This window comes from Lytechinus pictus, unplaced genomic scaffold (genome assembly GCF_037042905.1).
Source record: "Lytechinus pictus isolate F3 Inbred unplaced genomic scaffold, Lp3.0 scaffold_19, whole genome shotgun sequence".
In the NCBI taxonomy this organism is placed as follows: Eukaryota; Metazoa; Echinodermata; class Echinoidea; order Temnopleuroida; family Toxopneustidae; genus Lytechinus; species Lytechinus pictus.
This window is the reverse complement of record NW_026974140.1, coordinates 10,054,813-10,082,800: the sequence shown is the minus strand read 5'-3', so window position 1 is coordinate 10,082,800 and position 27,988 is coordinate 10,054,813. Positions and strand designations below refer to the sequence as shown.

At 35.6% G+C, this 27,988-nt stretch overlaps 1 protein-coding gene across 1 annotated transcript; it reads right to left on the bottom strand.

Annotated features, from left to right (window-relative positions):
• Window positions 1-37: 37 nt before the first annotated feature.
• LOC135157712 (uncharacterized) lies at window positions 38-27,988 on the bottom strand. The gene is made up of 2 exons (XM_064114384.1): window positions 27,426-27,988; window positions 38-4,167 (listed from the first exon to the last, which is right to left on the bottom strand). The coding sequence occupies exons 1-2, from the start codon at window positions 27,608-27,610 to the stop codon at window positions 3,210-3,212; spliced, it is 1,143 nt and encodes a 380-aa protein (XP_063970454.1). The 5' UTR covers window positions 27,611-27,988; the 3' UTR covers window positions 38-3,209.

The following is a 27,988-nucleotide window of genomic DNA, read 5'->3' as shown; positions in this document are numbered from 1 at the left end:
TTTAAAATAAATCAATATTTCTTGCAGCTTGCACTCATATGTTTCAATCAATTTTATTATCAAACATCATAAGTGTAATAAACTTGAAGGCAAACATGGCAAAGATCTGAATATGTGGTGGTGGAGGGGGAGGGTAAGATGCTTGCTTGTTAAAGAGGGCTGTCGACCGTGTATATACACATATATGAAAGGGGGACAGATAGAGAAATAGATAGATGGACATATCTTGAGGGGGAGATGGGGGTGGAGGAAGGATGTGGGAGGGATTAAGAGAAAGTATAAGGGCATATCTTCTGATTGCTGTTTTTAGTGATGTTTGGTGCATGCATGTATATCATTTCCGACAGAATGAAGAGAACAGTTAAAATAAATTATACAGAATCCTCTACAGGAACTTTTCATACAAAAGGATTCTCGCTCCAATGATACTGAATCTCTTATCTGTTCTAAAATGGTACAAAGAAATAAAAAAGGAAATACCTTCATAGTATAAACTGTATATGAAAATTGAAAACAATTTGATAAAATTTTCGGTGGAATATTCTATCTGAGTAAGATAGATTGAGTTTTAAATACCTAACGTAATATTGAGAAAACTGTTAATAAAATGAATGAAGACCTTAAATAGCAAAAGCAAGAAACTGCATCTTAAATAATTATCAGGAAAAATATAAATGGCGTATTAAAACATATCATCTGGAAAAGGTAATGAATTCGTTATACCAACGAATGATAAAATGGTAAATAAACTGAAAGAGAAACTTCAACAAGTTAAGAAAAGAAGAATACAATAAGTTTTTAGTCGATTCCTATGATGTAAAACTGAAAGGTGAAGCCTACACAGTAACACAGACATAATTTGAATGAAAAACCAACAAGTGTAACACTGAAAAATCCAATAAAATATGCATGTAAATCGGAAGTCAAATAACATTAAACAAATTGATATTTTATGATTCGCCTATATTCTTTTTATTTTTTACAAAACAGTATACGCAATCCTGCAGTCATGGGAAAGCGTCTTATGAAATTTCTTGTCAGACATTTTTATCCGACAGTAACCATAGGAACCATGCTTCTTAACCAATCAAAACCAAAGAAAGCTGACAGACCTGATAAATTATCAGACAAAATTTTCGATGGAGCGGTTCCCAGGCTCGTTACTAGGGAGCCGGTGATACACACATACTCCATGTTTCTTTTTAATTTGAATATATCTGATAATTATGTATTTCAATTGGATTACAAAAAAAAAAAAGATTTTGCTTTTCATCATTACACCTTCTGATATTGGCGCCAGGGGCGACTGCTCCTCTTTCTAAAATTCACTACTTTTCTTGAAAAAGTCACATATATTTCCCAAATAATGACGGTTGATCTCCTCATACAATGAGGTTATCAAACAGAAATTGCATTGTAATCACCATGCAAGTTACACTAAAAGCATACTAAAACCGAAATCGTGCTACATAATAAACATATATAAACAATACAATAGAGATTCCGCCATTCAGAAATTGAAAGGTTTGGTGATCTTCTTATAGTACATTTGTTTTAAGGCCAGCCTCAGTTCTCGTATCAATTTTTCAGAGTAGAAGAGATACAAGTGCTTAATATAATACATTGCATAATTATGTTTGTTAATAATAATGATACAATAACAATCCTTTCATGTTTAGTAAAACATAATTTGATTCTATTATTAGAATCCAAATACCTGCTGGAGAGAATACAGTATCCCTCAGTAAATTCCACAGTGTGTTCACAGTGTGGAGCAGAATATGTTCACATTGTGGAACACAGCATGTTACACAGTGTGGTGAACAGTATGTTACACAGTGTGTACGCAGTGTGGAGCATAGTATGTTCAGTGTTGAGCACAGTATGTTCACAGTGTGGAGCACATAATATTCACAGTGGATGATAGTATGTTACACAGCGTGTTCCCCAATATGTTCACAGTGTGTTTCAGTGTTCCACAGTGTATCTAACGGTATTTTCTACAGAGTATTCCACAGTTTGTCACACAGTGTGCTCCACAGTGTATTTCACAGTATGTTCCACGGTGTGTTCTCCCGTGTGTTCACAGTGTGTAGAACAATGTGCTCATAGTGTGGACCACAGTATGTTAATGTGGAGCACAGTATGTTCACAGTGTGGAGCACAGTATGTTCATAGCATGTTCACAGTGTGTTTCAGTGTTCCACAGAGTATTCCACAGTATGTTCCACAGTTTTGTCAAACAGTGTGCTTCACAGTGTATTCCACAGTATGTTCCACAGTGTGTTCTCCCGTGTGTTAACAGTGTGGAGAATTGTGTGTTCAGTGTGGAACACGGTATGTTTCACATGTTACACAGTGTGTTCACATTGTGGAGCACAGTGTGAAATCATCCTAAACTATGTAAACACAATGTAAGGCACTGTGTGATTTCTAGAGGGAAAGAGATATACATGTATATTATACCTAGTTTCATTTGCTATGTTTGCATACTTCATAGGGGGCAGCAACATTTCAGTTATCCTGTTTTTAGCTCCACTTAGATGTCCTTTCTTATTGATGAATATTCAAGAATTCTCAAGAAATTCTCCAAGAAATTCTATCTTGACACGTTATTATGTTTTACACAGTATCCATCATGTTTTCCCTGAAACGCTTCGTTCGGTGTGATAAAGCTTTGTAGCTTTCATCTGTTAGCTCTTGATAACATTGCCTTAATTTCTAATTCTATCACTTTGTTTGTCTTTTGTGCGCATGTCTTCAGTAGCCATGGTCTAAACCGGAGCAGGTTTGACAAATAAGATCCAATCTGTTGAAATCAAATCAAATTATAAATCTGATTATAGGTTATTTGAAACCGACAAACTGAAAGCATTAAAGCTGGGTCAGGAAAGATTCGTCTAATAATAAAAAAGCTACACATTTCAGTACTGGTTTATATTGAAAGATTTGTAAGAAAAGATTGAAACGATTGATCCTGTATCCAGTCAATACCGTATTTCCGTTAAACATTCATGCGTTTGCATGATCCATGATGATACTCTTCAAATCTCCCACAGCTAGCAGTACGAAATGAACATATTCATAACTTTCGTAGTCAGAAAGCGAATTTCCCATGCTGGTCAAATATTGCAAGATAGTTCCTTCTAATGCGTACTCCTCTTTCACGATACAACAATAAATAAATAATGGGCTTTTTCACACATTGTTCATGCTAGAGAGCTTAGTTCAGTGTCTGTGGTCATGACCGAATCTCTTTGCCTGTCAAAGTCTGAAGCACTTAAACCGTAAGTTGAAAAGGTCGTCATGTCTGAGGTATCACTGTTTCCTGCAGCTAGAGCAACATGTATTAGGGTATCATTTATAAAGCCATCTGCCATTGGATTTGTAAATGTGAGACCCGAGGCAGTTAGGTCTTCTGAGGCAGCCGGAGCAGCAGTCGCGGTGGCATCTTCAGCAGCAAAGACCTCGTTGTAGGATGGTGGCATTTCGATGTTGGAACTGATGGACGAAGCCATTTCGTCTGGTTTAGGTCCTGAGCTGTTTCCCCGCTCGTCGGACATGCTGGCGTAAGGAACCACCTCGATGATCCTCTCTTCCTTCCGGCAAATGCGAGCTATAGCTGAATTGATCCTCCATGTATTGATGGCTCCACATGCGACAAGCCCGACGAAGAACACCGTCGTCGCTGAGATTGACATCTTCAAGGGACTTCCCTCCAGAAGAGCCATTGCAAGGTATCCAAGAGGAATGAGAGCTCGGGACAGGACGGTCGCAAAGGCTCCAACGTATATGATGACACGGTACCTCCTGGTGCCCTTGAGACGAATGACCTTGTGAAGCTTTCCAACGTTAGCAAACAGCATGTCCGTCTCGCTCACCAGCAAGATCATGCCCATCGGAGCATCCTCCTTGGTAATAAGAACTGCCACAATTGTCAGGATCACCATGAACTGCATCAACATGATGGTGTATTTCACGATGCAGCTATTTCCGAGAAATGTCACTCTGAAGAAGGCCACGACATGGAATCCCAAGGATGCGGCGAGGAGGAATTGGGCGGGACGAGGTAACTGGGTCTCGAAGGAAAGAACCTTCTCGTGACAGATCAATGTTATGATGATGGCTGCAATACCTTGGGCAGAATAGAAGACACTCTCAAGGTAACTGTAAAGATTGAAAGAAAAAAAAAATTGAGAGTGAATGTTACTAAACCTTTTATGTTTGAGGGTTTATTATTATTTTAATTGTATGTTTTATTCAATAAAAATAATCAGGAATTAAGAAAATTGTGACAACTATCACAAAATAAAAGTAATAACAACAGCAACACATTAAAACAATCTTAACTTTATAAGAATAATCTTCTTAAAAAAAAAATTCTAGAAGATTATTGTACAAAAATGATCGTATAGAGCGTAAATGACCATAAATGCAGTATGTTTGGTGACGGTTTGATTGAAATCATTATAGCTACAGTTAGTTTCCTAGCATTGGAAAAATAATTTCCACAATTGAATCCTTGGTATAATCATATTGTAATATTTTGTGTCAAGTTATGTCCATGTTCAAATTATTATTATTATTATCATTATTATTCACTTGACAATTAATAGATTGCAGTTTGAAATTGCTATTAACGGAAAGGGTAATCTAATCTAATCGGTGAGTTGTGACACCAACTGCCATAGAGGATGTGCTTTATATTATTATATGTATGCCCATTAAAAAAAAATCGGCTCGTCTATATTAAAAAATGGACACTGTCCTAATTGTAGGCTCTTGTTCGGAAATGAAGGGTGACCCCATTGTTTAGTTTTTTATTTTCATTTGGTATTTAATATAATCAGACATTCAATTCATTCAGTTAATCTAACATCCATTAACAAAACAAGATAAAAGATTTACAAAGTAACACCCTCCCACAAAAAATACACAGATGGCTCGGAGACTCCGGAGAAGTAAATGAAGGCTCATGAAGAGGGGCCACCATAATATATTCATACATTCAAACATAATAGCAATAATATTATTTTAAAATAAAGACATAACAAAACGAAATATGATTAGATCGAATTATTACAAAATTATACAAGTCTAGATTTATAAAATTTATTACAAAGTTTGAAATTTATGATGAGAGAGAAGAGAAGAAAATGAGAAGGCAGAAGGATGAAAGAGAGAAGGGAGAGAGGGAGGGGGGGGGGGGCTAACGGACAGTGGATAAAAATTGGTAGTCAGATTCTGAATGTCAGAGTACATATGCGTTAAGACGCCGTTCTCTCTAAAAAAAAAGAACCATTAACGATTGCGATTTGTTCGGGGAAAAATTATCAAAAGAAAGTCTCTAACAACGTGCCATTTAACCAATGAAAACATAATAATCTGCAACATTTCAATTGTCATATTAGAAATAAAGCTTGAGGCGTTGGAAAATTGCTTTATCCTGTAACCGGTGAGAGGCACGGTTTTCCCATCAAAACACTAAAGGGAATATAGGAAACGCCCGAGTCATGCTAGTGTAATACCAAACAACCGCTATACTATTAACAGATTAACCTCAGCAATCGTTCATTAAAGGGATGCTACGGGCTGAAAATATTTATATCTAAATAAATAGAGTAAATTCACAAAATTACAAATTTAGCAATATATTGTAAAAGCAGTTATATACACGTCCTCATGAATATTCATTAGATTGGCTGATGATGCCATATCCCCACTTTCCCTTTTCTCATGTTATTACATGAAATCATGATTTTTTTTATTTTTACTAAAAAGTCTGAATGATATGTTTCCCTTGTAATGAAACAAGATACAGCAATAAATACAGAATGCACTTAATCAGTTGTTATTCAAATATGTTTGGTTCTTGAAGGAAAAAAAATGAATAAACCTAATAGTAAAATACAAATGAACAAGTGGGGATATGACATCACCAGTTTGCTCATTGAATATTCATAAAGACATGCTTAGAACTGTTTCACCGGAATAATGCAAATCTTTAAAATGCCATAACTTTGTTATTCCTCGTCCGATTTTGATCAAATTTTCAGTGTTTTGCCTGTCTGATTTTTCTTAATGTGTTCAAATCAAATTATTTTCAGCCTGGAGCATCCCTTTAATATTGCCAGGCAAACTGAATACCTCAGTCACACTAACGAAACCGACTCAAAACTGACCGATCATAACAACGCCATCACACTCTATATTACAGGGATTTAGAATATGTAGAATCTGTGGATTGTAGTTAGGGATCAATCGAATTTGGGATTTACTTTCAATCCTAGAAGATTATTTTCAATTCTCACGGGATTCGAATTTGAATCCTTTGAGATTTAAAAATGAATCTTTAGATTAAAAATTAATCCCGAATTCGATTGATCCATAACTACAGTCCACCTGGATTTATTTTCAAATCCCTGCAAAGAGTGTAACTGACGGGCGCTTGCGTTTACTGTTTAGTTCTTACGCATCTAACTTGAATAGAGATGAGCGCATCAGCAATCCACGTGCCACATATTAGTTGTCATAGTTACCCTAATGCATGTAGTTGAACCTGAAATAAGATTTATGCGAGACATAAAAGTGTGACTTATATGTCTTTACAATTATTGAAGCCGGTATGCCACAATTATATCAAAGAGCGCCAGATGCCACATGGTGTTATGTAGTCTAATACTCTAACATGACATAATACCCACTATAATGATGAATGATTTCTTTCTAATCTATGCAACATTAATACCACAACATTTGACAAAATAACATGCATTCAGTATACATCCCTCTTTTTTCAATAGAGATTAAATGATCGTAATTTTCAAACCAAAATTCAGGACATTTTTTTTTCTGATGGTTTGATTAAAGGATCAGAACTGACCTAATGTCCAATGGTTTAGTACACCATTACACCTGTGCAATATTTTGAGAGAATATAAGAGAGCGAGAGAGAACTTAGGGGGGGGGGGGGTAAGTGAGAGAGAGAGAGAGAGAGGGGGGGGGTGAAGGAGGGAGGGGCGGTCCGGGGGTTTCCCCATATTGAACCATTTCCCAAAGGAGGCTTTACTCCTTGCGTCCAAGTCTTGTTAATTTCCCTGATATTTGCCATGATCATTATATTTATAATGATGTCACGTGGGGAATATTACGTAGGACATGGTCATGACGCCGACTAGTCTGGGTTTCAGGATATTCACGTTAAAACACATCGCGCCTATTACTGACAGTCCTTTCAATAAAGCTCATACAAACCGTGTTCACACGATATGATTTTACTCTGAAGGCCGTGTTGATATTGGCACCAAGAGTTAATTTTTTAAAACCATCGTAAATCTGACTTCGGGGCAGGGGCTGACTTCAGTCGGGACTTTCTCGACCCATGCCCAAGCTTAAACAGATATGTGCATTAACCTCTTTAAGTGCCCATGTTTGGCAAGATAACATCCCCCCCCCTCCTTTTTTAAGGAAGAATGATATGCAGGAATCTTGCCCGTCCCTCTGCTTGCCAGAGGACTACTAATTTTGGTCAAAGCAAAGCTGCCCTTTCCACTCTTTTAAGATTCAGAGACTTTGTGTTAAGAAATCATAGAGAGTAATTTGACCATATACTTTTAAACTCCTTGATCCACCTGTTTGCCGGTATTCTTATGATACAATCGCGTTAGTCTGCAGGCACAGACCCTGATTGAAACTTTGATCAGCAAGTGTGTCTCCACACGAAGACAAAACTTGCTTTTCCTGAGCGAGAGTGCCTTCAGTACACAGGGCATGAGTAGGCTGCACATTCAGACCCTTAACTCGAGTGAAGGGTTTACACAGCAGACTACAATCGTGTTGCACTGAATCGAGCGGTTCTCAGATGTTATGTCGGGGGGGGGGGTTGCCTAAAATGTAACATAAACTTCGCTCAGGTCATACTAGTACCTTAAACATAAAGACGGGTAGCTCAAACTTAAGTAAAATGCATCATGAAATGTGTTTTTTAATGTATACGATAACGGTTAGGTACCACTACCAGCATTTATGATTTAAATTGATACATGGAAACACGAGACGCGACGAATGAAGCGCTTGACTTTTACTTAATGCTAATCCTTGCATGCAGTGTGATACATTAATTGCTCCCGATCAATTTTTTTTTCGACGCACCTGGATTTCTCAATATTCGCCTTGTCCGCATCTAAATCACTAATTATGAAAATGCTAAGAATAAACCACGAATTCTATCAGAAGAGCGCAATTAATTGAAGTGTGTTGATTGATATTGGGAAAAGTGTACGAGGGAGTATTTCGGTACTAGTTTCAGTGTTGGCCTAAATCTGTTTAAAGTCGATGTGCATATATAGTAGGGGTTGATGACGTCAAAATGAACAAGCTTATCGGGCCAAACTCGTTTCGCTTCCACGGCGCATGACGAATTCAAGAACATAGAAAATGTATTGTCAAATGCACTTCATGACATTGAACAACTAATAAGTCTTTGTCGAAAATTGGTTTCGTCCTAGACTCTGGAAAAACGACATATATGCATTTTTCGTCAGCTCCGAATCTTAAGGACAAAATTGCTGTTCCAATTCACCAATCTTAGACAAAGACCTCCCAGCTGTTTGTCATTTGACGGGGATTTTCAATACATTTACTGTGTTCTTCAATCTGACGTGCGTCGTTGAGCAAAACTTCCTGTTGTTATTAAGCATTCCTATCAGGTTATAAAATGCATATAACATTATATTCAAGCGTACGGCTTATCGTTTTATTTGGCACATTCCGTCAGTGACGTACCGGGTTGAACCAAATCTAAAACAAAATGGCGCAACGATGTATCAAATAATCATCTTATGCTGCTATATACCATTGCTTTTTTTAAGGGGAGGGGGGGGGCTTAGATCGCCTAGTATAGATGGAGAAGCAAGGTAACCGGCAAATTTTGCGGAGTTGGCATTTAGAACGCCCGTTTTGCATATTCGATGCACTTGCGAGTTTTCGCATCGCTACCAAGAACATATTTTAGAACACGGTAAATATATTGAAAATGCCCGTCAAATAGTGTCTTTGTCGAAGATTGGTGAACCGTAACATCAGTTCATCCTAAGTTTTGGAGCGTATTGAAAAATCGCAAGTCTTTTGTTCAGGACGAAACTGCTGTTTGATTCACCAATTTTCGACAAGGACTTCTTGGTTGCTTGTTTTCATGATTTGAAAATACATTCTCTATGTTCTCGAAAGCGTTCCGCATGGCGCTGCGAAATCTCTAGTTGCCGTTAATAGAAAAACGAAAATATTGCAGTCGAATAACGATGCGCCATGTGTGTACGTCCAACTGTAGCCCTACATTGTGGATACTTTATGAATAGGAAAGTTTGATTAGCATTTTTACTTTTACAAAGTTATTATCAACAGGAAATCAACGATGTCTGACATTGTCTGTAATTACCTTCATTACGGAAGCCATTCAAAGACAACGGATTAGTTAGTAAATTTCGAGTTATAATTAGTTTCGAGCGAGGACTTTATAATCAAACTGTTTTTTACACGAACCGCCCATAATTACCCCAAATCTGGTTCGAATCGCTATTTTTGTACTTTTGGACATTTTGTAGAGTTACTATAATCGTCTTTTTCAGTTTATGTAAGTTTATTTTGATACATAGTGTCCGATTTTTTTTTACTTTGACTAAATACCCTTTGTACTTTTGACAGTTTCTTGTAATTGTTTTTTATGCCTAATGGTTGTTGACTTGAAAAAAAAATGCTTTGAATATAGTGACCCGTCTCTGCTAATAATGATTTGATCTCAAAGACTCTAGATACAGACGTCCGTTCACCTTGTTTTGATTAACCAGGACATAAATTCATTCATCATTCAGATATAATTAATCATTAATCATTAGGGGAAGTGGATAATTTGTGTGTATATACTCATCATGCTAACTGGTCAATAAACATCGTCTACACTTGCGAGGGCTGTATAGTATCAAATCTATATTATGATCATGATGATAGTCGTGGTTGTCATGATTATATGGCTGGCTGCAGGCGCGGAGCTCTTTCAGATGCAAGGGGGGGGGGCGGCTGACGGTAATTCCCCATCCCCCCGACCAAGACCCAAGAAAAGAAAAGAAAAGAAAAGAAGGGAAAAAGTAAAATACTCTTTATATTATTTTCTTAATAATATGCCGAAATCTATTTTTTATCAGATTTTGGGGTTATGACAGGTCAAATTTTAAAAGCAGAATATTGTATTTACGAATGGAGCCCCATTGTTTCGAAACACCCACTATTTCCTTGACCGTATGGTATACTTCATTAAGAACCCTGCCCTTATTTGTGTGTTGTTATGAGTCAGGGTGCTTTATCAATTTTGATATGGTTTCATGTCGAAAATCTCGATGTAAGTCGACAATGTTGGAGTAGCGAAAAATATATGCATGGTTCAGTGCCATACCTAATTAACCCCCAAGTATCCGAAAAATATGAATTTAATTCCATTCTCGAATTGAATGTGAATGTCTAAAAATTCCACTTTATAGGCCTTTATAGAAAATCTCTTCGATTGCGATAGTAAAATTTGAAGTTTGGCGATAAGAGATGGTTAGGGCGGCTGATATAGGGTCAAACAGAAAGATTATGGGGAAGGGGTGGGGGGGGGGGGGGGCTTTAATAAATTCCTTAACCTACATGTATGTAGATGTAGGCGTGTTACCGATTTGATCCCATCCCTTCTCTCTCCCGGTTACTATGGTTACCAGCTAGCCAAACTCTATTACCCATAAGGCACGCGTGAAGAATGATAAAAAAAATTATAAAAGGATCGTGAAACCGGTATTAACTCAAAGACTCGTATTCTGAACTCGGATTAAATTCAAACTCTGGTCTAAAGATGTGGAATGATTATGGATAACCAATAATATTGTGAAACAAATCGATGGCACTACAAGTTTAATTAAACAGCTCATTTGACCAACATTATGCATCAGTGAGGAATGAAAAGATAAGAAATAATCAAAACTCTTGACATATTCATGAGTTTCTTATAATTTTGGCATTTTTTTATAGTTAGACCATCATGACCATGGTGGTCTTAGTTAAACCAAATTTCAGAATACGGGCCATGGAGGTCAAAGATGCGCTACCTTGACATTATTTGTACCCTGGCATCTTGCCTTTTAATGGGGAAGACAAAGTAAAGATCAGGTGATGAGATGTTAATGATTCAACTTGTCCAATGCTCTTTTGTCACCTGAATGGAATGTATATTTATTTGTTTTATTCGTCATTCCCCATCCAACATAGGCCAAGGTAAATGCCCTATATTTTAATTTGAAATTCTCATAAGGATATTGCAGCTGTTTGCTGATAACGAGCATCATCATTGCAAATGAAATAAATCCTGAGTTTTTTCTTCATTTCATTTATCTGTATCAAGAGATGAAAATACCTTGAACTCGGAAAAGAGGGGCCATATATATCAAATGCAGGTATCGTTTTAAAGGAAATAGAACACACCAAAAATATTTGTCCCACTTGAATTGTGCAGAACGTTTGTTCGAATTTCATCATGTTTCATACTATCTGCTCTTTGTGCAAATCAATGCCAAAGTTTGCTGTTAATATATGAATAAGGCGTAACAACTCATTATTTTCAAAGTACTGAATGATTTTTTTTAGAGGAATCGGCTAGATCGAACAGATCTTGAATATAAATAAATTGTTTATTTCGCACGCTCCTGTTTCGCAAGAGTTTCCGTGTTAATCTGAAATTGTGAATTGAAAGTATACACAATAAAAATGTTTAACGCATTAAGTTCGTTTTCAATTTAGTTCAGAGGGCAGGTGACAAGTTGCAACATAACGGTATCGGTTGCGCTATCGGATATATCGAGGTATTAGTCTACCGTGGTTTTTATGACATGAAGGCGCTAAAGTCCACTGGATTAGTCATGGAAGAGGCGTGAATCAGTTTAAGATTAAAAAAAAACCGAGGACATAACCATGTAAATAACCCTAACAACAATCATTTTAATTGTTTCCGCTTCCATTGCTTTGTAAATAAAAATACACCATCCTATCAATGATTCGATTGATTTCGAATGACAAGTACGTAAACAGAACACTACTTATATGCAGTCAGTGATATTTCCTGAAAAAGTGGTATATTCATGCCACCTCTGGGTGACTCAAGTTCGTACGTAGGTGTTTAACTATTGTGTTTGCAAATTCATACACTGTTATCATACGACAGGCATCGTGAGTTCTTGAGCAAGGTGGTGTATGATAACATAAATGATACATGCGACGTACGTCAGGAGCGGTGAATCATGGGCCATGTGTGTCTTTTTGTGAATGTCCGTGTACATGTGTATGGACAAGGGGGCTTTGATGTGCTTTCCCCCACCAAGCAAGGGCTCCCCAAAATAAACACCAAGCCAGACCGAAAATAATGCCTAAATATAAGTGGGAATGACTTCAGGGGTAAAAAGGTGGATCGGAAAACGCCCAAATTCCCGTAAAGGTCCTTGATGTCATAAAGTCATTATCATAATAATGCCATAGGCCTATACACGATGTTGGAGGACAGAAAATAGAATTCAAGGCGGGAAATCATAAAAGTGTGATTTCTAAAAGCGTCAACGAGATAACCTAATCAAACCTTTCGATCAATTCATCATTGGTTTATCATATTTTGTTTATGTTATTGAAATAAAGGACATGTTATCTTTTGCCCTCGTTGCGCTGCAATTCATCATTGTCAAAAATATATCAGACAGAAACAATCAAGATGTACACAAACTCGAAGTCATGTGCAATGTGTAATCTTGAAATTCAAGAACATCTTGTCGACCTGTTTTATTTTTGGTTGAAAATACACCAATAAAATGTCAGGGATGGTTCTGGGAATGAAAAAAAAAATCATCCTAAAAAGAATCGCAAAATGTCAAGGAGGTGACATTTTAAATTTCCAAAATGTGTATGTTTCAAAACAATGTCAATCGCTGACGTAACAGATTTATAAATGTGCTAAGAGAATTTTATTAACATGTTAAAATTTATGATTTCTTTTTATAACCATAACTCCAAAATATTTTTTTCCTTTCAAAATTTATTTGACACTGCATTCGTTGGATTAATTCCAAAACATTTTTAATTAAACAGTGTCCTGATCTTGTTATCCTGTTTAAGGAATAAATAGATAAATAAATAAAAATCAAAATTGAATGCGACTGATAAGCGAACGGCATTTACCTTCATGGGAAAATATAAATCAGTTTGCGATGATTGATGAATTTACCAAAAATGCTATTTATCAAGTAACATACAACATTCACATTCAAACACACGAATACCTCCCTGCATTCTTCCATCTTTAATGAACTTCATCTAGAAAGTTAAGTGATCTTTCATCGGTAAGCCGCTTTCTCATGTCACATGACCAACTTGTAATTGGCGGGAAATGAAATGGAATTTACCTCCGTGGAGACGCCTGCTGCATGCGATGAAGGGGAAAGCCAGGAATAGGGAGTGTATGAAGCGTCACGGTCATGGCTCCTTTAGGCGCAATCAGAGGGAAAACATGTCTTTATCTTCACCAATCATCTTTTTCTTTCCAGTACAGGGTGGCATTTACCCCTACATCTTATAGGTTTCGATGTTTGAAACTGTTGGGTGTTGTTGAAACATTGTACATAATAAAAATCTGGACAAAGTTGAAAATTATTTTCTTCTTGGTTTTGTTTGTCCATAAATTTATTTTCTAATGTTTGACAAAGATACAGCAAGGTGAAATGTATCCATGATCAATGAGCTTGATTATGGAGATTTTCGTTTACGGTGGTACTGTTTTGAAATTGTGATCTCATTATAAGTTCTAGAATAAAGACCAGTGATTGAAATTAGAAATTACAATAATTTAAATAAATATTTTAAAAATATATACAATTATTTGCCTCAAAACTCTCACAATATTTTTTTCTGGGATATCATTCACGAGCGGATGAGGTCTTTCCAGAAAAATGAATATTACTATGTATGTGTTCATTCAATTCTTATTTTCAAAAGATGATCGAAGTAGCCTCTTATATCAGCAGACTCTTCTGACGAACATTTTACATGAGGATTTTATTAAACAAATACTCAATGATTTTCACTGTCAAGTGTTATAAGCTACTGAAATCCTTGTATCTGATTGGCTAAGAAAAATCTAGTCAAGATGCATCGTGAAATGCTCCCTCGGACATCGGTGGAAATATACGCTGGCCGATTTCCAATTGACGTGCATTGGTGCTAAAGTTATTTTAAAGGACAAGTCCACCCCCCAAAAAAGTTGATTTAAATAAAAAGAGAATAATCCAACAAGCGTAACACTGAAAATTTCATCAAAATCGGATGTAAAATAAGAAAGTTATGACATCTTAAAGTTTCGCTTAATTCCACAAAACAGTTATATGCACATCCTGGCTGGTATGCAAATGAGGAGACTATGACGTCATCCAATCACTATTTCTTTTATATTTTATTATATGGAATATGAAATATTCTAATTTTCTCCTCATTGTCAAGTGATACAACGATCAATTCCTCCCTGAACATGTGGAATTAGCATTGTTTAATACTATATGGTTCAGTCAAGTTGGTCCTTATCGTCAAATCTATAAAAAATGAAATATTGTATAATTCAAACAATAAAAAACAAAAGAAAAAGTGAGTGATGGACATCATCGACTGACTCACCTAGTTGTGCATATCACTGTTTTGTGAAAAATAAGGAAACTTTAAAATGTCATAACTTTCTTATTTTACATCCGATTTTGATGATATTTTCAGTACTATGCTAGTTTGATTTTTCTCTATTTATTCAAGTCAGAATTTTCCTGGGGTGGACTTGACCTTTAAGGAATAATTTTCAGTAATTATTGGTTACAAATGCATGGCTAGCTGTGCAACAACGACCCATCAACATGATCAATATTTGTTTCTATTCCGATGTCGGACATGAATAAGAGATAGGATGGTTGCATAAAACGGGTCGTTTCAACTCAAGAATAGGTTTTGATGTATGGAAAATATTAAAATATACACTGCAAAAACACCGGTGTTTATTTAACACCAGCACGGAATCTATATCCACACCAGAGAGGTTTTAGATAACACCACTTTGTTTTCGACCTAACACCAGATAGGTGTTTATACAACACCAATTAGTATTAAAACGGCAAGGGTTTGATACTTCTCTGGTGTGTTAAATCAACACCTGAGTTTTTGCAGTGTATACATATTACGAGAACTGACAAGATGGCCAACAAAAATCAGAATTATAATATTATTAAATACTTTAGTATGTACTCTTACTTATGTAAACCGTCCATCTTTACTCCTATTATTATATTCATTTTAAACATTTGCATCCTTTTATAAGTTCCATCTTTATATTCGTATTCGTATATATTGTTCGAAATCATGTGCGATTGTGTGTTAATCTTGAGCCATTTGTATATTCTCTGTTCATTTGTATTCAAAAGTGCCCCCATAGTGTTTTGAAACGAAGGACTCCTGCAAAAATCAGCATATTCTTAGATTGGACTGAACCTTTTAAACATGTGCCATAAGATCATGAAAGTGCATAATTAAAATGCGTTGTGATGACAAAGTGCTAATAGCACATATACACTTAGGAAACTATACTTGAAACAAACCCCAAACCCCCAAAATATTACCCCCCCCAAAAAAAAAAAAAAAAAAAAACCCAGAAAGATGGATGTTTTCAACCAGGCTCAGAAAGAAATAAGTTGCATAGGTAATTAATGCAGACTTTGTCCTGTTAGTATTTTAGAACATGTAGAATACAAATGTGACATTTAAATACCAATTGTAGAGAAACGTTTTTACTGCATGTGACAAAATAATATTAATGATAAGATGGATTAAAACTAGAAGTTCAACTTTGCAGATGTGAAAGATGTAACGATTTAAGGTGTGCCGCGGTATCACAGCTTTTGACTTTGAACCTTCGAAACCTTGGAACTTTCGAAAGGTTAAAGATGATACATCAATGGGGTACAATATTACCCCTCTGCTGACTCTAAATCTTTTAGATGCATCCTATTGGGTTAGGATTGCACCCATAAAAGTGAGACTCACGGGACAAATTAAAAATGAACTTCTTCTGCATGGGTGGGTTCGACTAGGTAGTTTCACACCAACAACGCTTGCAGTAGAGTGATGCTAGTAAAATGAGTAAGGGCGGTGAGCGGCGGGGGGGGGGGGGGGTCTTATTGATATCGATCCAATACCCCTGGAAGCCTGTGAGACCTCAAAGAATTATATCATCTGTCATGAGGGGGAAAGAGAAGGAGAAATAAAAATTAGCATCCTGCCGAAGTGGAAATCCCCACGTCAGCATATAAACCACAAGTGTATGGGCCGGATTAGTTATCCCCGCTCTGCTAATTTACCTCGTTATGAAAATTCATAGCTGTGAGCCAGGAGTTTTATGTGGTATTTTAAGGTTGTGTGTTAATCCGATGTTTAACATGCTTGGGGGAACGAAACACGACTTTCCGAAGTCCTGATATTTTGGGTTATGAATATGATTGATAGCCCCTCGGTATATTGATGCGTGGAGCAGTGGTCTCGTAAAAACAAACCCCGAGGTCCTGGGTTCGAAACCAAATCGATACGCTCTGCAACTTATTAATCCCCCATCACTTATAACATTATCAAATGACAGTGAATCCTCCAGTCAATTTCTGTTGTGCCATCAAATCAGATTATCACTATTGCTGTATAGGCTCGGTTGTTTGTTGTTGTTTTTGTTTTCTTTATTAATGTTTATCATGTTATTGATTTCTACTTAAAATATGTGAAATTCAGTATTTTATTTTACTCATATCACTCGGTGTTTTTTTCTTACTTTTAATGCATTTCCCTATATGTTGTTGTATTTTTTCTAATGTCAATACAGGACCGTGTAGGAAAACAGTAACAGTGTATCTGTTATCCAATAAAAGATGAAATAATGAACAAATGAATACGTAATTTTACTTCACATGTTATTAAAAAAATTTCCATCGATCAGTTGGTATTAATTCTTTTTTCTTCTTTTACAATACAGATTTGAATGTGTTAGTGTATAAGAGTTTGTCAAATAAAACTGTATATTTTACTTTCTGATTTCAAATCAGGAAATCTGTAAAATTTACCTGTGTATCTATTATTAAACCTTTACCGTGTTTACCACAGCTTTATACGATACGTGTTCAATTTAACTATTTTATCAAAGTAGAGTGTTATCACTATTATTGCTCTTGTGTTGGAACTTTACTTTAAAATGCGCTTGTTCACCCGTTATCAAATCATCAATTCAATTGGGGCGTCTCGGGAAGGTATTCAAAGATTTCGATGTATTTTTTAATTCATCTGTCCACAAAACTGGAACTGGGCGATCTCTTTCTAATGTACACAGGTTACATAAGAAATAGTTCATAAACTATTTTGTTAAGTCCACATAAAATCTATTGAAAAGCATTAGAACAGATCGTCAATCGATTAAAGAGTGATCCTGCATGTACCCTAAATAAAATACGACCTTTTCGGGAAGGCACTTTCTGTAAAATCTATGAATGTATGAACGCCAACGCCAGTTTATAAACAACGTACAATGTATGACGATAACACGATATCTCGATCTAGAAATACTGATTGTTCCTGGTCTATATTTAGTCGTTTCTCGTCCATATTTATATTCGACATTTTATAAAACATCACCCCCTTTTCCAAGGACCCTAACCTCTATGAAAGGACCCTAACCTCTATGAAAGCATAATAGACATATTGTTGCATACGACAGTAATAAAAAAGAATACACATATAGAACAAAAAATCCCTGAACATTTTCGAACTGGTCTTAAATCAGAGGCGTAAACATGGTAAGGCTTGGTAAAGATTAAATCATATTAGAGTATAATCTAGCATTCCAATCTGACGAGTGGCGTACGAAAGAATTTTTAAGGGGGGTTCAAGCTGAATGAAATGTTGACACCCCCCCCCCCCAAAAAAAAAGGTCTTAACCACCAATTTTAGTTCAATCCGTACCCCAACAAAAATTGCCAAGAAAAAATAAATAAAAAAAGGCCTTCACCACAAATTTCACGCTCGTTTCGTATCTCGAAAAAATGAAAAGCAAATAAAAGAAGAAAAAAAGGTCTTAACATTTTTTTAGGGGGGTTTTGGGTATCAAAAAAATTCAAGGGGGGGGGTTGAACACCTATAACCACCACCTGCAATGCCCTGCGTACGCTACTGAATCTGACAAATTAAAGTGTAGTGACCGTCAATTATTCCCATCAGTTAATTTTTTTACGAACATTACAATTATCCGTTCGAGAATATTCATAACATTCTTCAAGTATTTTTTTTCCATTGAAAAATGACCATTGGAAAACTAATGAAGAGATAGCATATCAGAAAGCCATACAGACAAATATCCTAGCAAATTAGGCCCTTTCCTTGCTCGAGAAGTCTTCTTCTGATATAAAGAGATCTTGTATAAAAAAATGCAATAATTTTTATTCAAATTAATTTGAGCAGCATACTGAGCGTTACATTTTCATGTTTAAGAAATGCACGGTTGGTGTACTTTAGACAGATTTTTGAAAGATTTAAGAATTAGAATGAATATGATTTTGTTTTTGTGCAAGAATCGATGGTGAAAATTATTCCTTAGTTCAAAAATGAAAAAAAAAAACACAGATTATTTTTTGAGAATTAGATTATGACATTATATAGGTGTCGTCATACTTCCATATTTTAGTTCCGATATCTGATTATTCTGTACTTGTTCAAATAGGACAGGACCTTTAATATGTTTAAATACGAAACATTGTTAACTATAATAACTGCAAAGTGTAATATATCCATGACAGCACTACATAAACATAACCGATTGGTCATCAATGATCATGACAATCGAATTATTTCAAATTTTTTTTGAAAGAGACATGCCATTCAAGATTTCCCAAAGCACTGTCAATTGAATTGATAAAGACAGTTCAATCTACTCCGAAATACGTGCAGCTTAATGTTTCAATGTGTTTTCATGCCAGAGACGGCATTTGGGCGGCCATAAAAATTGTCAGATTTCCGTTATGATACGAAGTATTCAAAACAGAAACAAACATTTCCTGTATTCATCCTATAATGTTTTTCCCCTCATTTATAACATATATTCCAATGTATTTGTTATCATTTTTCATACCCTCCCTACATGCCATATGCCCATAGAAACAATTATACATCTGAATATAAAGACTACTTAATAGCACATATCAATTTTGGCAATAATTTTAAATCATATCTAGAATTCGTATCAGCAAATTCAATGAGAAATAGTTTTGCTATTTCAGTACAATCTCACTGGCAAAATCATAGCTCAGATTCAAAAGGTAATTGGAGATGATGTTGGTCAGTAAAAATTTTGCGCATTGGTTAGAGGAAAAACAAAATCATTTAAAAAACACTTCGTTGAACGGTTGTTAGGTTTTATGTATTGATGCTCATGCAGGTATGAATCAAAATACGCCTTATACCAATTTCAATTTGTAAGTCTGCAATAATTTTTTTTTTTTACTTTATTTTTAATATATTTGTGTATAATCTGTAATATAATATGTGGGGGGGGGGGGGTAGTTAGCGAATCATTCATTACCTTGCTTCTCATGTGGAAAAAAAAAGTAGATAAATGACTCTGTATTAAATTAAATATATTTTCATAAAGTTATAAGACTAATATTGTTTGGGTGTCTAGTCTTGGATTAGTCTCTGTCATGCATTCACAGGGGAGGAGCCAAGATTTATAAAAATATGAAACTCGAAAACAATCACATAGCAAGAATTACGAAAGAAAAAGGGGAATGGGGTGCAGATTAAAAACATTTTTCACTTCAAAGGGAGAGGGACTTCTTACACGTCTTGGGGTGATATTTTGGTGCAAAAAGGGGGATGTGCCTACTGCCCCCCCCCCCTCTCCGCCCCAGCATGGCCAGTGGTTCTTTACTCGAAGAACATAACAGGAAAGTAGACTAGAGGATAGACGCGTGGGTTACGGCATGAATGACCTCGCTTTGCTCAAGTATAGACTGACATCAATCCGGTCTCGAACATAAACTTTGATAAATAAAATGAAAAAGATTCTGACTACATTAGTTAAAGCATCATGAGCATGGTGAAATATTTACATGTTAAAGTATACATCCAAAGAAAATTCACGAAAGTGATGATTATAGACAAATTATATATGAATGGAAAGGTCTTGTCTTTTTATACACAAATATGTCACTAAAAAGTCTTATTGATGTCGTGGAAATGCAAGAAATGAAATTATTAGAGACCCTTCTCAGCCCCCCAGCCGCCCCCAGACCGACAGTTCACGCAGTGAAAACAGTCGAGAATAATGACGTCACACAATCATCGAGCTCATCATCCCTCTGTGCATAATACACTGAATCACCTTACTGACCTCTTCAATATCTTCCGAATTTACCGTTTTCTTCATGTAATGTGACATCCGAATTCTGTTTTCGACAACTTCAGACTATAAGGGAACCAGAACTGTGTTATTTTGCCCGTTTTTTATTGAATTGTGAACTGGAAAGATCGATTTTGTCCACTCGACAGTCTTCGTTGTGTTGCTCTACTAACTATTGAAAAACTCCAAGCTGCACGGTCCCATTCACTTGCTCCCGATGCATGTTGCAGGCTACGCTGTTTGATCCAGTCAAAAGTCAAGGTAAGCATGTTTGGAAACTGTACTTGTTCTGACGATGCATTCAGGTCAGATGACAGATACAGATCTGATATAAGTTTAGAATCATGCATTTTGGCATAACTACTATTAAAATTAAAAAGTTTTTATTTTAGAAATAATGTTTTTGCACAATTCCACCCTAGGGTTCATTACATGCCGCCACGCACAGAAAAATCAAGCCATAGAAGTCGTGTGTTGTGGACCTAAGAAGTGAGATCCCAGACGCCTCCAGGCTAAGCATGCGCGACCCACTACACTAGTTAGAAATCCACTGCCAAACGCGGTTCGTGGTGCGAGGTTAGTATACTTAATACGTGTGAGTGGCACAATTCCAGCAGATTTTTTCTTCAGATTTCTTAAACTGGTCAGGACTCAGGCAGGCGATTAAATTATTTAGGAGCACTGAGTGGTATGGACCATGGCTGAAAATCTGCTGTTTCAGAGGAATGTTTAAGTTTTTATTATACACAGAATTATATCACCATGATGCCGATGTCATGAAGCCAGACAAATTTTCAGCAGTGATTACCCTGATTCCTGGCCAAAATCACTCACACGTATTGCGAGGTTACTATTAGTATACTACTAGTATATTGCGAGGTTAGTATTAGTATACTGACCACGAACCGCGTTTGGCAGTGGATTTCTAACTAGTGGGTCGCGCGTGCTGGGATCTCACTTTTTGGGTCCACGACTTCTATGGCTTGAATTTTCTGTGCGCGGCGGCATGTAATGAACCCTTGGGTGGGCCAAAATTAGAGTCTGGTGTTTCTTTCTGATTAGAGTGTTGCTGCATATATGTATGCGTAATGCCTTCAACAATGAAGATAAATGCAATCTTTGTAATGACACAGAGACTCAGAGAGCACCGTACCTCAAGTGATGTTCGTGTAGTCTCCACTTCACTACTGGAGTACTGCTACAGCCTACACTACGCTACACACCTACCCGGGTAGGTGTGGCGTACATGTACGGTAGTGTAGCGGTAGTGAAGTGGAGTGGGGCCTACACAAACATCACTTGAGGTAGAGCACCAGGTGTCTAAACCTACTATCATTTGTTGTTGACCGGGAATTACATGCCACCGCACGTCATCAATCATCACGATAATTAAATTCATACTTTGATTTGATTATTTAAACTATTTCTTTTTTTCTCTCTTCTACACACAGATCTGCACACTTGCTGACTCTGGTGACTTCTGGTCTCTGCTTGCTACCTCAATCTGGGAGATTCCATCATGTCCTTTTACTATGATTTGGGTATAGCCATTTTTTTCTTCACTCTTTCCAGGACCTACGGTTTGCAAGTTGTGGACTGATAATGATACAAAAGAAAATCTTTCTTTATCAATCTTGGAAACAATTTTGAGCACAGTTTTGGAGAGAACTAAGAAATTTGACTTGGACAGGAATACAGCTTGTCAAAAATAATAACACACAATTTAAACGAAAGAACAATTTTAATGTTACTAGGGCATTTTGCGAGAAATGTTATACTCAATCACACGTCCCAAATCAAGGGTAAGTCCTTTGATTAAACATGTAGTTGAATTGCGATTGCAACTCGACCTTATTACGCTTGAATTTGAATTTAAGACTTACGCTTGATTTGCAATTGAACATAAGTTTCTTGCAGTGCCCCATAATTATGTTTTGTTATCAGATATTTAACGTGCTGATTTTTCTCGAAAGGTATAATATATTTGTCCTTTAACGGTATTTGAATATGGGTACGCCTTTTATTTGTTTTCCACAATATTTATTGCATGTATGAACAGAAGTGAAATGTTTATTGTTAAGCACTGTGAATGTTGTGTGATGGTTCATCATTTTTATTATAAGACTGAAAGCCTGGTGGATGTGAGGAAGTGGCCTGGATGAAAGAAAAGTGAACATGTGTCCAATTACTGATTTGCATATTCTAAGACAATTTTGTTTCTGGATAAATTTTGCTATGCATTCCCTACATTAAGAGTAAAGGAGAAGTCCACGCAATCAAAAATTCATTTGAATTTAAAGAAAAATAACAAGATATTGCAGGAAATTTCATAAAAACTTTGATTCAAATTTATATAATTACTATTTTAACAGTTCCGTAAATATAACCTATTGTGATCAGATGAAGAGTTTCCTATCGTCAAATCTGCAAAGAATAAAAAACAAAATGCCACAAAAAATAGAAACGAATGTGATGTGAGTGACAACTCTAATTTGCATATCATTGTTTTGTGTATATGACTGTTTTGAGTAAAAACAACAAGGGAAATTACTCTATTCAAATAATTTTTAGTTGATGTGGACTTGACTTTTAACTCTACCCCTCCCATCCCAAATAAGAGTAGAAATAATCTAATCAAGAACTTGAAAATCAAAAGCAGCAATTAAGAAGCAAGATTTGATAAATACAGGTCTGAATAGAATTTCACAAGAAAATAAAAAGAGAAAAAAAAGATGGGTAGGGACGGGGAAGGAATAAAAAAAAAATACCCAGAAAAAAAAATCCGAGTTTCGAACCAGGGTCCTCGCACATGACAAAACAATGGCCAACGCATTTGGCCACAGACCATCGCCCTAACGGGAAGGCATTTTTAAGATATATGAAAGAAAGTCCGCTCGCCGCTGTTTCCTAATAATGCTTCGGCAATTCAACTGCAATTTCAGTCATTTCGCGATGGATATTGCCGTGTTTTTTTTGTGGTTCCTGACTTTGCTACTTAATGAAATTTCATAATTTTTGTTCAGTCATAAAGAAGAATGTCTATGCTTTATATTGACTATAACATTAATGTGACGCAAGTGTGATTTCTACGTGAAAATATGCTTTGTTTATTCACATATAGATCTTGAAAAAAAAAAAAATCTAAGCTAAATATCGGTTACCAAAATACGTTAAATGTGCACTTTTTTTCACTGTTCAGTAAATTCAAACTTTTATCTATATAACAAGACCAATCTTAAGAGGAATAAACAATTCTAAGAGCAAAAAACGCTGATTGGAAAGATCGTCTCCAATGGGCTGCTGTCAGCTCAGCTGCTCACTGCTCATTGTGTGACGTCACTCAGCTGGAGCTCGCAAGAGGACCGGTGGAAGGCAGAAATATGGCATGAAAATAAATCATTTTTGAGAGCTGATTTCTGCAATCTCTGATCACTATTTTGAAAAGTGAAGTTATATATCTGATTAGTAATACTTCCCCTTTACAATGATGACCACATAAAGTCATTATAAAATACTTTTGATTCTTTGGATGTATACTTTAAGCAAAATAATATTATGAAATTGAATTAACGATTAGCATCTTTTACGAGTCATGAGATATGCTTACAAGACAGGGTAATTACTATGATTACTGGATGTAGAATTTATTGAATTGATAATAACGAAATTAAGTGTTGAGAGGTAGATAATGATCATTATTGCTAAGTGTTGATATATTATATTCGAAGTATGGATAGCTATAGGAAACTATTTTGTTCAAAGTAGACGTCTGTTTTTCTTATAGCATCGTAACGAGAAAAAAAAACCTGATTATTTATCACGATTTTTAAAGCAAAAGACCAGTGTATATTGGATTTTTAATTTGTTGAAAAATATCTGTCATCAGAACTATGAAACTGAAATAATTAGAAAAATATATATACAGATGTCTATCCAATGTGTTGAAAATAGATATAAAGATATTTGTAGAGCTTCGTGATTTTCCCATCTCTCCCCTCCCCCGGTGATAATTTCTGCCTGCTTTGAATTTTTAAAAGCAACATTAATGTTAAACTTCCTCTTCGCAAAACAAAACTACGGTGAATTAAAACCAAATCCTCCGCGGGTAGGATGACATCGGCAAAAACAAGGGGAAAAGAAAGAGACATGCTACAGATGTTTTCCGTTCAATAAAATCATGACAGATTATACATGACGATTGATCAATTGATCATTAGCTCTTTAATATCCTGCAAATTGGCAACTTCATTCTATGACTTTTCAAATATCATCCAGTCACATACCCAATGGGTGGGTGAAATAAATCGTTATCTTAATATTTTGTTGAAATGTTTGCAATCTTTTTAAATCGTACACTCTAAACATTCTTTACATAGCACCAGGTTTTTTATTAATGAATTATTAATTGCCTTTTTTGTTTTGAGCAGAATATTTTTCATGGTAAAAATTATTTTGTTAAAGCCAGACCATGTTAAGAAATTGGATCTTATTAATGCACCCATGTATGAGCATATTGGACATAGTTTTCATTAGTCTTTAAATATTTGGGCTATGAATTGGACATGTAGTAACAATTGAAACATGTTGAGCATTGCAACCTATTTCCCCTACCATGCCCTACTGAAAGTAAAAATATATATTCTTGAATAAAACAAGCAGCAACTTTGTCATGTTTGTGATGGGTATGGGAATTTGCATCTTTCATTATGGAGAGGTGTGAAATATGACATGCACAAGGAATTCCCCATCGACATGGTTAACTCTGTTTTGCACACCTCCTTATTTTTGGTATGTCCTTATCATACGAATTAAGTTTTGAAGTGAGCTACAATTATTGGTTGAAAAATTGTAAAAACGCACCTTTCTCTAAAAATGTCCGTTCACCCTGACCGAGATCCTATACTTTATAAGCTATAGATCTAGCTTGCTCATCGACAGATAAACTAATAGATTACTCTTAATTTGTTTTCCTTAAAAATAATCTCTGATAATAATTCAGTCCTCAAATTGTGTGTGTGTGTATGTATAGCTTATAACCTCGTATAATATCATGATCCAAACTAAGTTAAAGGGAACACCAAACTTGGCAATTAAAAAGACTTGCATGAAAGTAGAAAATATGAAAAAAATAAGGATATCCGACATGGAATTAAAATATTGATAATTGAAAATTAGATTTCAGAGGTTATCGTGGCTATTTCCATGATCAGAAATAAACAATCGGTTGATATGAATAACTCTCCCACTTGTCACGTGAATATGATATATCAGACAATATAACAGTACTATATAGAATAGTTTGATAGTCCCTCATATACGACAAATTGTTTTTGGTAAAACTTTTGAAAAAATAGCAATTTTGTAAATTGGGTAAGATTGAGGAATTGTCCCTATAAAACATGTGTTTATTACTTACTTGCAGTCAGTCAAATTTCCCATAATTACAAATTCGAACAATAAATCAATTACTCGTCTTTGTCTGGTTTTGTTCAAACATTCACCAATATACTAATCTATACTGCTCAGATTTGTTTTATTCTGTACAAGCAAGATGAGTTGGGTTCCTCTTTAGCAACATTCTTTCTACATTTTCTATTATTCTACTGTTTACGTTATCACCCTAGTCACATTTCTATAGTCATATCCACTTTTAAAGTATCTCTCTTATGTTTTTATCAATTAAGTTTTGAATGGAATTATGAATATAGGTATATTAGATAAATGGAGGAATTGAATAAATACATTAATAAATGACGTTATGGTTAACGAATTTATAGATAAACGAATAAAATCACTACATAATAACTTAAACAAAATATATCGGTTAATAAACAATAACCCCCCCCCAAAAAAAAAAAAGAATCAAATGAATGGCATCAGAAGATAATTATAGATTGTACTGTATAATGATCTGATTATACAGTATATTTGTAATTAAAATTGCCATATTTTCGGAGTTCATGATAACTAAAGTAATATATTTAAGTTATGATTATCAGTCATCATTTTAATAATAAAACACACATTTGAAATATCAAACATTTCTTAATAGTTCAGTCTCGTGTGACTAAACAATAATAATTGCCGGATGAGAAAATAAATAAACAACAACCGCATATTGTCTCACAATAACAAATAGACTTCTAGGTTTTTGCGGACACATACCGAGCAATGAACGGCTTCCGTTTCTGTATTCACAACTCTGTCTGGTAGACAGATTAAAAGATTTGAGACGTTATTAACTCTGAATATGTTCCGTGTTGCCTTCATGTTAACATATACATGTATGAAGCTGGATATTATAAACAAGTCATGACATAGACCATGTAGACGATGAGCCGGACAGCTGACGGTAAGCTTTTTTTTTTCAATGCGTGCTTAATGAACCTTTCATTTTTGAAGCACTTCTAGATATATCATATAGTGTATTCTTTGTTAGTTTGGAATAGGTTAATGATAATCATTATACTAGACCGATATTATGATTGGTGCATGCTCTATAGCAGGCCGTATATATTTCAAGAGGGTTATATAAAAATGTTACTCTGAGGATAGAAAGATCTGAAGAAACTCAAACTATCAAATCCAAATAGCCAACTGATTTAAATAATCTGATGAAATAGCAACCAAATATAGACCGATGAAAGACCGAAGAAATAACATGAATAATATGGACCAGTTTGAATATAGCGTGTTAACTATTGTAAGAACTGTACATCACCCTGATGCATGTATAATGAATTGATGCGACAAAGATCAAATTTAAACATCTGTTCGTATTTGGAAACCATTATTTACTTAGGCAGAAGTTATAACAGGTGGGTTTCCGTCTTGTAACACTAAAGGAACAAGTCATCTTCTTCTTTTCTCCTCAAATTATGTTAAAGATTGTGCATGAACTTACAAATTCCGCATGAACTCCGTGCAATGTTTATGGGCCAAGTACATTCGAGATGTTGGCGAGTGGCAGGTTTTCACGAATAAATCCGCTAGAGCGAAGATGAAAAAGTAGCAAAACACTGAAAAATTAATCGCGACACTGGTACACACAAAGATATCCATTAGATTACCCATAGTAACTCCCTCCATGGCTGAAATAAAGTTATTCTGCAAGATACGGAGAGGAAAAAATGTGAAAATCCAGCGCTAAATCGACCGGATTGCTCGACTGATCCGAAAGCAGACGATATAGCGAAAAGGACGCGGTGTCTAGCGGGTAACCCAAGCTATTTCTGAACTCTTGTTTCCTTAGGTTAAGGAAGTCGTACTAATAAGACTACATCCGTATCCATCTGGCGCTTTTATACTGCTAATCGTTGTTTACTTTTCGAATATTGATACACGAGTCTCGCAACTGTTCCCGCAATGCTATGCTGCCCAACCAGATCTGCTCATCACACAGTCCCACGTGCGCTCTTTGGCGATGGTGAAACAAGGACGATTTTGAATGAGAACAAAAACGTGTGT